Source organism: Saccostrea echinata, unplaced genomic scaffold (genome assembly GCF_033153115.1).
Source record: "Saccostrea echinata isolate AGI-Se365-2 ecotype Australia unplaced genomic scaffold, CSIRO_AGI_Sech_v1 ptg000010l, whole genome shotgun sequence".
In the NCBI taxonomy this organism is placed as follows: domain Eukaryota; kingdom Metazoa; phylum Mollusca; class Bivalvia; order Ostreida; family Ostreidae; genus Saccostrea; species Saccostrea echinata.
The window spans coordinates 5848753-5858997 of NW_026889759.1; the positions used below are offsets into that span (position 1 = coordinate 5848753).

Here is a 10245-nt window from a genome sequence, read left to right on the forward strand (position 1 = left end):
AATATGAAGACTATATACATCATACATATATTTACATCAAAAACATCAAGAGCTTAAGGGGGATTCTTCTCATATTTCTAGTATTTAAAAATCAATGAAATTTTCATAGAATTAAGAAGACAATATCACTAAGTGATGATATCAGTTAGATTAAATTTGACCGTTTTATATTAGAGGCAAGGTCAGGTCAAGGTCATTACCTTTTCCCTGGACATTAAGAATGAAAAATTACTGTTGCCAATCATGCATTGCCTACTTCTATTTCAAAAGATTAAATGTTTTTCTTTTTTGCATAAAGAGATATTACCATATAGGGGCTATAAGATGATATTACCAAATTGACATAAATAATATAACTAAAATGGATATTGGCTAATCCGAATTTTCTATATTTTTCTTAAATTTTTATATATTTTTGTTATTTTTAAATGATTCCTATATTTAATTTTTTCTTATTTTCACATATGGTAAAGTTGTCACATAAAGATACAAAATGATATAAAAACAAAAAGTTTTGATCGTTAACCAAGAGAGAAAAACACTTTTTACGGATTTTTGGCTCAAATCTGTACTTAGATTGGAAGCTTTTAAAAGCTAACATAATTGTGGTTTGTTTGAAAAATCATATTTATTAGCTATATTTTAAAACTTTAGTTCCTTATTATTTTATTATTAATTATATTACATTAAAAAATTTCTTCAAGTCTTTGATTGTGTAAAAATTATAACTAAATTCTTTGTTCTATAATAATTTTGAGAGGCAGAAAAAAAAGATATTTTCATATGCCGCCATTCCGCCAAAAATATAGTCCCTGCTAGATTTCAAATTCAGTTTACCATTTCTATTTAAAGTTGTACAATTGTGATGAGGAAAAAAAGATATGATCTTTTAAATCTCTTGCATCTAATTATATAAAACATATGAGCAAATATGCTTTGAATATTTCATCTAGTCAGAAACCAGACAAGGAATTTGGGGAAAATTTGCACTTAATACTCCAGTGGCGGATCCAGGGGGGTTTGGGACCCCCTCCCCTCTCTTCCCCGCTCTAAGATTTTTTTTTTTTGTACAGACATACATATTGTATTGCATAAATGAGATTGACTCTATATCCAAACCCATTGTTTTAGATAAATATACACATAACAAGAAATTCCTTTCTACTTGAATGCACACAATATATAGGTTACGGTAGAGGGTGGTAGTTTTTGTAGTGAATGATTACAACTTTGTATAATGAATTTTGGTAAAACTTTTATGCAGTCCAATAGAAGCCCTGACAAACTAATAGGTTCAATCTAATATGCTGGAAAATTCACAATTGAGCCATTTTTACAAAAAATTCTCAGGGGAGGTCCCCTGAACCCCCTAATTGGAGGGGGATACCCCTTTCCCATACCCTCTCCTTTTGGGCCTCACCCCCCCCCCCCCCCCCAAATAACAACAACACACACACACATGAACTTCTGGATCTGCCAGTATAGTAAAAATTCATGAAAGATCCATAGCAAATAATTTCTTTTGAAAAGTTGAAACGATTAAGCTGTCTATAGATAACTACATCCACATAACAAACAAATAATAAAACCAACTCTATATGTACAATGACATTTTTTAATCTCGGTTACAGAGTACAATAAACTAATACTACAATGTACTGGTATATACTGTATCATAAAGACAGAATGTAAATCTGTAATCTGTGGATAAATATAATGTTAAAAATATGCATCATTTGCAAAAACTCAGTACAAGTACAATAGTACATGACACTGAAAATCAACTATACTGAATAAAAAAAATACAATTTAGAATACATGTACTTGTGTACTGTAAAAATACAGGTAACAATAGGCAACTTTAATCCCAATCATATTCTATGTCCCAATTTCTCCCTTTCTTTAGACATGCTGTAAGCTCATCATTGTGTGCCTGTGTGATGTTAAAACATCGCATAAGACTTAAATGGGTTAATTCATTCTCAGTTTCTAAAAGCAACTTAAACACACTGACATCATCAACAACAGGGCAATTAGTCAGTCCCAGAAACTTCAAGTGTTTGAAGCCATGCTGCTGATATGCCGCTTGTAATCCTGATGATGTAATTCCTTTACAATTTTCAAAGTATAATTTCTGTAGGTTTTCAGCTTGATACAGCAGAAAAGTAACATGTTGTTCTGAAGCTAATATTAAGTTATCAAATATATGAACAGTTTCTAATTTTTTAAAACTCCCAGAATGGAGAGAATGTTCTGTGACTGCAGAGGCATCTTGTTGGGTGAAGTCTTCATCACAAAATATTGACAAGTGTTTCAAGTTTAAACAGAACATCCCAATTTCACTCAAAGGCATAAAGCCCGTGTTACTTATACTCAAATCAGTCAGTTGATTCCCTACGATCTGCAAAAACTGAACAAACTCCTTTAAATCATGTCCCATTCTTTCAATTCCATAAACAAGGTTTAATTTTTTCATGCTTTTAAATGATGCTATATTCTTCAAAATATCAGCTGCAATGACTCCATCACATGTAACATCATAGACATAAGGACAGTGGCCAACAATTAAAGATGTGTTAGTGGTAAAGGGTACTGATGTCTGCCAATTGAGTTTTTGGATTCCATACTTGCTCTCTGTCCTCCCATTTAGAATATCTTCCTCAATGACTTGGGCTACCCCATTAATATTGATGTCCAAATCCACCTCTATCAATCCAGGATAGGCTCGCAGTAAATGATAAACAGACTGATCAGATGTGTCTGAATCTACAAGGGACACATACTGTAACTTTGGTGTTTTGCCAGAACACAGGAAGTGTATACCTTTATCTGTAACATCTGGGCAACCACTAATCGAAAGTCTGCACAACTGGGGACAATTTAAACCTGAACAAAAAAAAATATAAAAGCTGGGTAAAAAATTAAAAGCTGCAAAGATGGTTGCGTGTCCATATTTGTGTGCTTGTTTATACGACTGTAACAATACTGTGAACCATTTGACTCGACTTGCTAAAGAGACACTAATACTGTAGATCAACAAATATTTGCAAGACCTTATTTTTGCGAGATTGTCATTTGGTTTTTATGAGCGGAACATGATTTTCACGAATTTAATTTTATGCTACATAATCTTTATTTATACAAATAAATGCGAGAATTAAACTTTCGAGAGATGATCTCGCGTAATCACGTGAAGATAACATTCTCATGAATAAAACATGATTTACAGTAGTCTAAGAAAGAAGTTTTAGACATCATATAAAATTACAAAGTACTGCTTGAAAATTCTGATTGACTTGCTTTGAGGATATTCTAAGAAGATTTTGGGTCAAATTGTAATTCAAATTCAAACTTTTGTGAGCATGTGCACCATTTGTAAATGTAAAATTAATTTTGATGTGACTCACATGCTAAATTGGAGGAAGAAGCTTACGACTACTGATTCTAAAGATCAAACCACAGGATACAAGCATTCCTGTGTTCAAAATACTTAATAATAGTTTAGGCAAACTCTAAAAAAGGGTATACTGCAAAACAGGGTTTTTCTGTTTGTCATGCAAGAATAGTAATACCATCTCCCTTTAAAAATGTTGTTGTTTAAATTCTGCTATTAACTTAGTAGAATTTCAACAGGAGACCAAAAAAAAAAAAAAAAAAATCAACAGGCCATTCTAGTAATTGAATTTCTGTAGTAATTCATATGAAATTAATCCTCATTCATAAAAATGTAAAGTCAGGCTGATTGACACATTTTTGACTCGATTGTGATTTAGGAAATACAGATGGTTTAAACAATATAAAAAAAAATTATCCAATCAAACGGCGCATAACAACCAGAATTAAATTATTTGTATTTAAACAAAAATGTCAAAAAGGCATATACAAGCTCAAAAAGGTTGGTTACACGTATGATAAATTTGGTGGCTATGTTCAAACTTCAATTATATTCTTCAAAATCCTGTTGTTGAAGATCTGCTCTTTTTTGCTGCATTGTAACTTTGTGTGTGTATTCTTACTGTTGCGAGTGCCTCTCCAGAGACACAGTTAGCTTATTCTAACTCAAATCAGACCAAATCTTAAGGAGTGGCCTTTAGAAAAACTGTTTACCAGTTAAACAGACTGTCAGACAAATAATGGACATGTTGTATCACAAGAAATTTATTAAAGTCTAAAATAAAAAGCAGGATTTTTTTGTTCAAAGAAAATTTTCAAGAGTTTACATTCAAATGAATACATTTGTACACACTTCCCTTTAAAGTTTCATCTGCAAAAATATTGTTACATAATCAGCAGAATCAAGGGGTTAGAATTATGTTTGTTAAATCTTAGAACCATAAACTATTAGTATACAGAATTATCACATAGATCATACTTATTATTTTCATCATGGCATCGTTACACTTTGTACAGGTAAGGTCCAGTTCTTTTACAGCTGGTAAATTTTCCACCACATTTATCAACAGATTATTGGAAATTTTGTTGGCATACTTCAAATGTAAGCTCTCCAATTTCTACAATGAGAATTTCTTAGTTTCATCCTAAATACATTAACTAAAGGGAACATCTGTATGCTGAATTCATTTTCAGTAGATGCTTTTGAGGTTAAGGTAAAACAAGTGGCTATACAACAAATTGTTGGACTTTTTTGTGCAATTAAAATCTAACAAGATAACGCACAAAAAGTCCATTTTCATGTACATATCTTTTGACCTCAAGCTAACATCAAGCATGTACCCAACACCCAAGAACAAAAAGATTTACAGATGATGTGATAACGTAACTGAATAAAAATACCTACCAGGCATAGTGCTAAAATCAAAACAAATATGGAGATATTTGATTCAAAGCCAAATCTCCTTCTATTTTTTATTTCAATGCTTCAAAGTTATGTTTATAGTGTGAGGAAAGGTTTCAATAGCAAAATAACAGAACTCATGTTTCATCATATAAGGATAACTTGATTAAGGAGGCTGGGGGGTCAACAAATTAACCATCAGATATAACTTAATGTTTTAGATATGATATTTTAAGCTGTCAACTATCATTTGGCAAACAAAAATTTCATACATTTTAGTTTTAAAATTTGATCATTTTCGTATATCTTTATATGGAGCTCTTCTTCTAAAGGAGATCAATATAGTCTGAAAATGGCCACAACCACCCAGCCCTCTTAAAATAAAATTTACTAGTCTTGCATACATAAAACTACCAATTTTTAAAACTTTATGAATATTATTGAAATGTCTTTTGATAGACATACCTGTGATTTCAGTGCAAGGATTTTAACCAACTGGTTTGTAATCGTGCTTCCCCTGAGATGTAAGTGTCGAAGTCTGTCAGTGAGCAGAATCTGGAAGTATTTTCCAATAAGAATGCCCTTCTCTTCCAATGTATTGATAATATCTTCAATTACCCCACTTGCTAAATTAAAGGAAGAACAAGCAATATTATTTTATTTATTTTATTTAAATAATACCTTCATTTATTAGATATTTTCATTGCCCATGTGGCGCAGTGGTTAGAGCATCCTCTGGAGTTGCGGAGTAAGGAGTTAATCCTTAAGTGGTGGGTTCGAATCCCACTGCAGGACATGGAGATGGGTCCTTTAGATGGGGCCGTGTAAACCGAGGTCCCATGTCACAGTAGGTGCTGGCACGATAAAGATCCCTCACTGTTCAATGGCCCTAAGTGCCTAGTATAGGTCTGAATTTGCAGCTCAACACCGGCAACTGGTGGTGTCTCAATATGAGTGAAAAATTCTTGAAAAGGACATTAAACAAAAAACAAACGAACAAAAACTAGATATTTTCTATGGTAAACTTATATTCATTTTCATTGCAAAAATGATACGTAATATGTTTTACTGTCAATATCCAGCATTCTATAATCAGAGAGCCAAAGACATATTACCCAATGGGCACTTGAACTTCCAGTGCCCTAATCTTCAATTTGGATGGATATTTGGACTTACATCAAATCTCAGCCAAGATTACCATAAGCTTACCATCAGCTTAGCTGGATATTTGGACGTGGACTGATGCTTTCAAGCGTCAGTTCAAATATCCACCTGGATCAAACCTCGGTCAAGATTAAAAGCATACTTGATTCTGAACCTCCAAGACGCCCGGGTAAATTCTGGGATGACTAGCGACTTACTTGATTGTGGGCTGGTATTGCATCAAGCTGAGTGACCCGACTGGGCAGGAAAAAATTCGATAGGCTCATGCTGCTTCAATATGGCACTCTTGAAAACACAGGCACTTGTTTCGTATATGAGGTCACCACTTCTTCTTCTTTCCACAAGGTACCTTACTCAATTTCAGACATCCCTGCTTCAAGCTTGTATTTTATTAATATATCAATCATCAACCTACTTTAACATGACATCGCTCACTTTGAAAAACTTTTTTCTTGTCAAATAAATCCTTTCAGACGTCCCTTGTAGAGCCTCTTTATTGTAAACCACTCATTTATTCCTCGAAAATTACCTCAATACATTTTAAGACTCTAGGCAAGATACAAGAACTTCTGGTTGGGATAATAAATGTAGGATAAAACCAGAGACTTTTGAGTTTTCCATTCTGAGGTCTTTGGTTTTATTGTACACTACAACCCTAACAGGAAGTTCCTGTATCTCGTCTAGAGTCTTAAAATGTATCGAAATATGATACTGAATGACATGAAAAAAAGAAGGGGTTGACCCCATATATGAAACAAGTGCCTGTGCTTGGAGATATACAATGTGAAGCTTTCTGGTGAAATGAACAAGACTGTTTAAGTCATTAGTGTAGTATTTTTCTTTTGTAACAGTTGTATAATGTTTTATGATAGAAATACAGTATTTTTAATCCTGTATATTAGCTGGGTCACCTGATTTTTAGCGCATATGTAGGTTTACTCGGCTTAGTTTGGCTTGGCAAAATTCTAGCAGAATCAAGCAGGTCCAGTCAAAAGACTATTAACAGCTACATAAGTATTTAAACCTACTTGAAGTAGCTACTTTTACCTGTCTTTGAGAATAAAATGATAATAAAGGCGCATCTTTGAAACAGGTCAAACTTGTCGTTTATCATCTTGTGAATTTGCACAAAAATAAGGGTGTTAATTCGAAAACTTTTTGAGGTTGGGGAATGGAGAGAAAATGCATTAAAAATCACCCCAAAAACACTTTGTCTAAAAATGCTACAGAGAATAAGTTTTAAAATTGATATAGATTTTAGACATTTTAGACTTAGTTTTGATCCTAGCTTTCAGAAAATAAAGCTGGGTGTAGTTTTTTTAATGCAAAATTGATAAGTTAGAAAGTATTCATTTTTTGCCAAAATTTTTGTCGTATTCATCATCAGTGTGACTGTATTAACATGATGTTCCTTCGTTTGGCCACAAAGTGCAAGTAAAGCAAAAAGTAGGTAAAAATAGCTACCTGGAGTAGATTTAAATACTAGGTAGCTTTAAGTAGCTACGTAGGTAGAAATAGTCTTTGGACTGGACCTGTCAAGACTGTAAGATTATCATTGCTTAAATTTTAAGCAGTTAAAACGTACGAAGTGTATCAAATGGCCCAAGCACGTGTAAAACTTGTGTATCCCCAAAGTTGTCCAGGTAATCTTTCCACCATATTCCTTTAAAATTTGAGGCAATATATAGTGTACAGGTTTGTCTGAGGTTTGCAGGTTGCCTCCTCTTCGGCATGATTGATGCCCGTTCTGTTTGGTTTTTGTTGACATCGAGCAACTCTCCTAAATGCCGAACCCGACATAAATTTTAATCAAAACAAGATTTTTTATTTCCAGATACAAAATCCGTGGTTTGCGATGATGATAGCATGGTTAGGCCGAACTAATACTGTAATTTACAAAGACAAAATTTACTTCAGTTAGAGACTTACAATATATGATCATAAGTGAGTCATAATTGCATGTTTCACTATTCATTTTATTGAAAAAACGAATTTTTATTAAAGTTATGAGATCAATTTTAGCCTAATTTCCATGATTTTTTAATGAACCATGCAGAGTTGTTCAAATTTTCTTGTCGTAAAATGCTTCACAAAATGAGACTCTAATCATTAAGAATAATTTATGAAATCGTCCAGACAAAAAATTCTAACCTCAAAACTTTGATTTCTGTCTTAGAATTTTTATTTCGCGTTTGACATTAGATATCACCGCAATAATTACAGATAAAACTATATTGAAATTATGTGAAGAAACTGCAAAGAATTCTCTGAAATCGCAAAGAATTCTTTGAAATCTAAAGTTTTCATAATTATATGTACTGTGCTTTCAAAATTATAGCTCTGCTTTCATAATTATATGATGTGGTTTCATTATATGATGTGATTTCATAATTATATGATGTGTTTTTACATATTATAGATGATGTGCCGTATGATATTATATACTATGTGTCTGTTATTACATGTACATGCAGTTCTGATATAATAGGATGTGGTTCCATAATTATATATTTATGTTATTATTTTTATAATTTATGGTGAGTATATTTAAAATAATATGTTGGAGATTTTTTGGGGGGCAAAGATAGCCATGTACCTCAAATCACTTGTAGTGTTCCGGCGATGCAATAAGATTTTTTGTTTGTTTGTTTGTTTGTTTGTTTTTGTTTAAATTTAACAATTTATTAATTTCCGTATGGTTGCAACGACCACATAAATAATAAAGTGAACTTTCAAGCCCACAATATGCCAGTGTGAATGCGATGGGACTTTTTGATAATACACCTTGAAGTAAGTGTAGTCATGGACTCGACCATATACAATAGAGACCAAATATCTATGATGTCTCATTTTATTTACTTTTGCCTTAGAAACAATTATAGGTCTTCATCACATTCGCACTAAACTTTACTCAGTTCCCTTGAAACCGCAAATACTTGGATTCTTCAACTGCAGAATACAAGTTAGGTTTTGTGATTATGGATGTTGCACAGCAAAGGCTCTTTAAGCCGCCAAGTGTGTTGGAAGATAATAACTCCGATTCAACCCGTCGGTTCCTTAAACTTAAATTTGCCATCAAAGGAATACATGCTCTGAACATTATATAACACAATAACTCAATGTGTTTGGATTAAGCAGACTTTTGTAAGTTTACACTTTTATTATAAAGTCACAGCAAAGACAAAAACAATTATAGTACATAAAAAGTTCAATGGCTATATATAGGTCTCGGAGCCAAGATGGTGAAAGCTCACATAGTCAATGCATTACAAAGATCTCAGAGCTAAGATTGTAAAAGCTCTCATAGTTCGTCTCAAAGCTAAGATGTCAAAAGCTCACATATTCAGTCTAGGAGCTGAGATGGTAAAAAGCTATTGATACTCAGCGCGCAAATCTTTTGTATGAAAAGCTGCATCATAGGGATCACGTATTTGGTAATAACAATCAGTAAGTTACAGTGTCACTTCATTAGTATTGATATAGTCCGCCCTTCACTGAAGCTCTGTGTCTCATCTCCTTATAGGATAGGGCAATGTCCATTGTTTACATTAACATTGTGTATATCTTGCACATTCTTCAGTTAATTGGACAGTTGCAGCTTTGCACAAAGTCTGATTGGAAAGTGTAAATGTTCGAGAACAACATATTGTAAAAACTAATTGTCCGTCAAATGAAGACGCTCTCTTATTGTATCCAATCTCCCAAAGTTTGTAAACAAGTTCATAATTAAGATGTTATTGTCCGTCGCTCTACACACTGATAGTATCAATTATAATTCATAACACAATATTTAAACATAAATAAATGCACTGTACAAATTAATAAATTAATTAAATTTATAATTTGTACGCTCATTATGTTACAATTAGTAACATTCTTAATCGTAAAAAAAAGTTAGTCTTGCATTCCACCTTATTTCAAGTTGAAGGCTTCAACCTTCATTTCGTACAGATATTTCCAAATTTTGCATTTATAAACAAACCTTACTGTCCTAGATATTAAACATTTAAAACAAAATCCCGTAAGTGTTCTTGCTTTTTCTCTTCTCTCAACTATAATCCCGATGGTCACGTCATTACTGGTGATGTAAATAAAGTTGAATTACGACCTTGAAGCAATCATTTTTAAAAAGTTCTAAATACAGGGAGCCCCGATCTTTAAATTGGCGACAGAACTTCATTTCTATTATGAATTCTGTCGAGGATTATATCAGACAATGGGCAAAATATGAAGAGGAAGACCTGAACACACTGTCAGAATGGATGAAGTGTTTTAGAGATATATTA

At 32.8% G+C, this 10245-nt stretch overlaps 1 protein-coding gene across 1 annotated transcript; it reads right to left on the minus strand.

Moving 5' to 3' along the window:
* Positions 1-1615: 1615 nt before the first annotated feature.
* Positions 1616-7694, minus strand: LOC133184634 (uncharacterized). The gene is made up of 4 exons (XM_061319716.1): positions 7545-7694; positions 5261-5421; positions 4373-4511; positions 1616-2886 (listed from the first exon to the last, which is right to left on the minus strand). Exons 1-4 carry the CDS (start codon positions 7690-7692, stop codon positions 1862-1864), a joined length of 1473 nt encoding a protein of 490 aa, XP_061175700.1. The 5' UTR covers positions 7693-7694; the 3' UTR covers positions 1616-1861.
* Positions 7695-10245: the final 2551 nt, after the last annotated feature.

Bases quoted from the DNA above. Each gene is read 5' to 3' on its own strand.
- LOC133184634 (XM_061319716.1), bottom strand. From the start codon at position 7,692: ATGCCGAAGAGGAGGCAACCTGCAAACCTCAGACAAACCTGTACACTA. The intron at 4,512-5,260 runs GTATGTCTATCA...TTCTCATTGTAG, and splicing joins TCCTTGCACTGAAATCACAG to AAATTGGAGAGCTTACATTT. The intron at 2,887-4,372 runs GTATGATCTATG...TTTTTTGTTCAG, and splicing joins TGCCATGATGAAAATAATAA to GTTTAAATTGTCCCCAGTTG.